The sequence below is a fragment of the Aptenodytes forsteri genome, unplaced genomic scaffold, assembly GCF_000699145.1.
Source record: "Aptenodytes forsteri isolate BGI_AS27 unplaced genomic scaffold, ASM69914v1 Scaffold118, whole genome shotgun sequence".
Lineage (NCBI taxonomy): Eukaryota > Metazoa > Chordata > Aves > Sphenisciformes > Spheniscidae > Aptenodytes > Aptenodytes forsteri.
In genome coordinates, this window is record NW_008795859.1 from 1,244,907 (window position 1) to 1,250,049 (window position 5,143).

General features: G+C 60.8%; 1 protein-coding gene across 1 annotated transcript in view; it reads right to left on the minus strand.

Moving 5' to 3' along the window:
- CUX2 (cut like homeobox 2) overlaps window positions 1-5,143 on the minus strand; it is a 35,298-nt gene that overhangs the window by 4,604 nt on the left and 25,551 nt on the right. The window contains 7 exon segments of the mRNA XM_019473264.1: window positions 3-191; window positions 193-357; window positions 1,404-1,677; window positions 1,784-1,972; window positions 2,215-2,484; window positions 3,052-3,211; window positions 3,674-4,449. Coding sequence (XP_019328809.1) covers window positions 3-191; window positions 193-357; window positions 1,404-1,677; window positions 1,784-1,972; window positions 2,215-2,484; window positions 3,052-3,211; window positions 3,674-4,449 — 2,023 coding nt within the window.

Below are 5,143 nucleotides of genomic sequence, written 5' to 3' on the forward strand. Positions count from 1 at the left end.
GCGGTGGGGGCCCCCCGGAGGCACCAGCACGGGCCCCCCGCCGCGGGAGGCTGCCGGCACTGGGGGCGGCAGCGTGGGGGGCTGTCCCCCGCTCCTCCTGGGGAGGTCTGGTCCCCTCGGCTGGGCTGCGTGAGTCCCGCCGGCGGCCCCAGCCGCCCGCCTCCCCCTGCTCCTCCTTCACCTTCACTGGGGGTGCAGGGGTGCTCGCCCCCCCCAAACACGGGTTTACGGTCCTCGGCATCCGAGTCAGGGCTGTGTGGGGCCTGGCGCCCAGGGATGGCTGCCCCACTGCTCTGCTCCGGGTCCGTGTCATTGTCCTGCGCGCCCTCCACCAGCATCTCCCGGCGCATCCGTGACCTGCCAGGACACAACCACGGAGGGTCAGCGACTGCCACCCATTGCCCCGTGTCGTGGGCACCGCGCGTCTTGAAAAAGCATCTCCAGCCAGAAAAATGTTATGACATCGCTCGAGATGTAAAACCCCACCTTGTTGGCCTCTAAAACTATTTTTGGGGGAAAATCACTGCCACTTGAGCATGGATTTTGCAACACTTTGGGCTGTTTCCAGCCACACCGACCCAGATTTGCAAGTGTTTTCCACTATGGCTTTTTTTGTTGTTTAATACATAACATTTTTCAAAGATTTATTTTAGGGTGGTTGTGTTTACCGAGAGCAGGAGGGGCTTTCCTGGAATCATGTGAGGGGAAAGGTCGTGGGTTTAGTCAATGTTTCACCAAAAAGCCCAATTCTCCAAGCTCTCCCCCGCGCTCCCCACACAATGGTTTCATGCGAGAAACCTCAGCTGGCTCCCATAAATATTGACCATCTACTCTGTGCTGCCCAGGGGGAGTCGCAGGCTCCACGGACTTGACACAAGCACTTACATGTCTTTTTATACTGGTTTATATAGGGGAGAGGGCACAACCCATCACCTGGGCCACTAACACAGAGAGCGGGTGGCTCTTGGTGTGGGTCTGGGGAGGATTCAGGAGCCATGTGTCCACCTGCAATACTGCCCAAGGATGAAGCCCGTGCTGCTCCCCAGGGCCGGGCAGCTGTGGGGACAGATCCTGTGCTCCAGGAGCCTCCATAAGGCTCTCCCCCACCCATCACGGAGGTCCTGCTTGGTGGCGAGTGGTGTCCTGCACTGGTGAGCAGGTGGACGTGAGCATGGTAACCTCTTTAGATGCTCAACATGACTTTCTCAAGGCGGTCAACACCTCTTGGCAGGGCACATGCAGTGTTTTGGCTGCAGTCCTGCACCTGGGGACCTCCAGCAACCACGGGTGGGTCTCCACCTCCCCGTCTAGGCAAGAGGGACTGGGAGGGCTGGAAGAGGAGCAGCAATGCCACCTTGGTGGCACAGCACCATCAGACATCCGAAGCTTGGGAGCGCCTATACCTGTAGTTGTGGAACCAGTTGATGACGGTGTTGGTCTTGAGGTTGAGCTGGAAGGAGAGCAGCTCGATGGTCTGCTGGGAGGGGTAGGGCTCCAGCTGGTAGGCTTTCTTCAGGGCTTCCTTCTCCTCCGGGGCCAGCACCACCCGCGGCTTCTTGATCTGGAGGAGGCTGAGGTCCTGTGGCTGCAGGCTGGGGCTGGCGCACTCGGAGCGGGCACTGGGGGACTCACTGTCCGAGCCGGCACTCATCAGCCCGTACCGACGTTTCAGGTAGGCTGCGGGAGAGGAGACCCAGCTGCGCACCGCTCACCCCCGGCCCAGGGAGCCCCCAGCTTGGCCAGCACCCTGGACCTGGGGGGGCTGCATCACCCAGACCCTCACCTTTCTTCTCCAGCTTCTTCATGTCGCGCAGCTTCTCCACGTTGTGGGGGTCGTTGAGCCAGAGCTGCATGCGGACGAAGGGCTCCCTCCCCTTCAGGCTCAGCTTGTGCCATGGCTTGGGCCTGGAGAGGAGATCGGACACCGAGCCCTGCGTCAGGCCCAGGATGCTCTCCCCGAACAGCCGCTGGCCTGGCGGAGGAGGAGGAGAAGCAGAGGTGGTTAGAGCGGGGCAGAGCAGCAGGGTGGGCGCTACAGTCCCCCCACGGAGCGGGTGCACCCCATTTCCCAGCCAACACCCTCCCCAGCGTGCCGCGATCCCCCCAAGCACACGCAGCGAACCAGGGGGGTCTGCGGCTATGGGAATTGGGGTGATTCATCCATGCAGCCTCACCAGCAGCTCCCGAAAACCCGGATGGGGAGAGGGTCCGCACCTAAATTGTTGTCCGTCAAGACCTCCTTGACCTTCTTGGTGATGGAATAGGTGTCCAGTTCAGGGGACATGGCGACAATCTCCTGGATGCCCACGGGTCCCTGGCTGTTGGGGTATGTCTTCCCACCCAGCGCAGGCGTCGACCGGCTCTCGGGCTGCTGGTTTTCTTTGCTGCTCTCCAAGGCCAGGGTGAGGGGCTCCTGGCAGCCCTTTTCGTGCTCAGCGGGGCTGGGGGGCGGCGAGGGGGATGGCTGGGGCTCTGCTGGGCTGGCTGCGCGACACCAGGGGAGAGGGGTCAGCAGGGATGGCGGGAGGGGAGAGCAGCGGGGACCTGGCAGGAGCGGGAAGGTTATTTTGGGGGTGCCCACAGTTCTGCCCTCTGGAGGGGGGGGGGATGCCAGCCGAGCTTTTCCAGTGGCTATGACAATGCGGGAGGAGCCAGTGGAATAGTTAGAGAGAAAATACCACTAATATAAAAAAACCCAGTTACTTCTTCATGCCAGGCACAAAACCGAGGACTTTTGTTGTGGTTTTCCTTTTTTTTTTTTTAAACTAGATGAAATTCAAAACCCATTTCTGACAAAATAACATCTGAGGATCTGTATAACAGCCCTAAATTGCCTAAGCAACTAATTAAGGGGGTTCAAATGAGTTGGATGCATCAGAGGAGAGGGGGATGAAAGGGGCTTCCCAGGATCAGGGTGCGGGTAGGGGTGCTGGGGGCAGCTCTCCCCAGCGCTGGGACCGGGGTAGGATGCGTGGGGCAGATGCAGAAGTGCCAGGGACACCGATGGCACATGGGGACCGCAGGGACCGCGGGGACGGCGGTGGCACTTACCCTGGGAGGGGGTTGGCTGCTGGCTGATGCCTTGGCCCAGCTGGTCGGTCAGCCAGAGCTGCATGCGGATGAAGGGCTCCCGACCCTTCTGCGTCAGCTTGCTCCACGGCTTGGGCCGCGACAGCATGTCACTCACGCTGCCCTGAGACAGCCCCAGCACCTAGACACCGTGCAGGCGTCACCCGCTGGGGCCGGGGCGCGCTCCCCCCGGCGCCAGGCTGCTGCCTGCCCTCCGTCCCCACGTCGAGGGAGGGGAAGCAGGTTGCTGCCTGCTGCTGTGCTCACAGCCCCATGGCACATCCGGACCCCTTGGCCCCAGCCATGGGTGCTGGGACTGTGGTGGGTCCCCCTGGGATACCCAGTGGGCTGGGAGGACAATCCCTGCAGGGCTCTGCGCAGGGGACGGGGCGTTCCTGGTGGGAAGTGCCACCAACCAGTTGGTGGTGGCCACTGGGAGACCGCTTGGGGTTGGGTTAGACCCTGAGGATTCAGCATCCTCCAAGGGGAAACCCACTGGGGAGAGTGGGGAACCTGGAAAGAGCTGGCGGAGGCCACCGATGAGCCCCGGGCTCTGGGTCACGGAGCAGAGGGAACACCGGACCCCCCTTCTCCAGGCTGGTACCTTCTCTCCAAAGATCCTCTGGCAGATGCCGTTCTTGGCCAACTTCTCCTTGACCTGCCGGGTCAGCTCCAGCGTGTCCACCTCCCTGTACATGTACATCTCGTACTGCTCCGGTGTCAGCGGCGGCACAGTGGGCTTCAGGGTCCGCGGCACGTAGGCAGGGTAGTAGGAGAGACGACCACCGGCCGCCGGCTCCGTGCCAGCTCCCTCTGCCTTCATCTCTGTCAGCCGGTGGGGCTCGTCGTCCGCCGGTGGCAGCTCATCCTCATTGGCACCGCCCTCGCTGGGCTCGCCCCGCGGCCAGCCCCGGCCATTGGCCATGCTGGAGTAGCTCGAGGAGGAGGAGGAGAGCGAAGGCGAGACGGAGGTGTAGGGTCGGCTGAGAAGGCTCCGCTCCGATGCCCAGTGCTGGTCAAAGTAGGAGCCGGCATCACCGATCTCCGACTTCACCTTCCGGATGATGCTCTGGACGAAGGCGGCAGGCGAGAGGACGGCCAAGGGTGTCTGCGGGGGGCCGGGGCTGGCCCCGCTCCCCTCCTCCTGCTTGACGTAGGTTGGGACGATGTTCTGGTTGACAGTGGCCAGTGTGGAGCGCTCGGTGGGCGGTGTGTCCCCAGGGCGCCCGCTGCCCCCCGATTCCATCTCCAGCAGCGCCTGCTGCTGCGCCTGCATCTCCCGCCGCGCCTGCTCCAGGATGCTCTTGATGGCGTCCTCCGAGCTGCTGCCGCCCGCCCCGTTGGCCACCGCCTGTGATGCTGATGGCATTTTGGGTTCACCTGCAAAGAAAAGGGGTGGGAGGAACTCCGAGGTGCAGCACACATCGTTTTACCACGTAGCCATAATTCAAAATGCAGGAAAAAAGGGATTTTAGCCCAATCTGGTTCGGAGCACTCTCCATCAGGTGGATGCCCCACGCCAAGTGCAGATCAGAAGGACCAGCAGCACCCGCAAAGCAAAAGCTGCGACACCCCCAGCTCTAAACAAGCTTCTTTTTTGATGATTGCAAAATAAATCCCGTTACCAACGATGGCAATAGACAAACATGTTTGTTTTCCCTGTCTGTTTTTCCACCGTTCCTGTCTAATTTAATTCTCTGGGATTCTGCTTTCTCAGCAGACTACCTGTTTTAATGTATTTCATTTCTTGTAATTGACTGTGAGCGCAGCTGCTTTAATGATTCCTTGTGCCAGATGGATTGTGCATCCTCATTTAATCATCTGTTTTGGGGCATGGAGGGAGGAAATGGTAGATCCAAAGTTTCCGAAAGCCCAGGTACAAATGCCGCTGCATGGAGAGTCTTCCGTCCCTAACAGTATTTACCAGCATTTCCTTCCACCATGCCCCAAATCTCTACGGATGTCAGCAGGAGAAATGACAAATAAAACCCATTTTGGCCCTGCCAGGGCTGGTCCATCCCGGGTGCCGGCTCCCGGCCAGCCGCAGGGGTAGCCCAGGGCCACCCTGCCCACG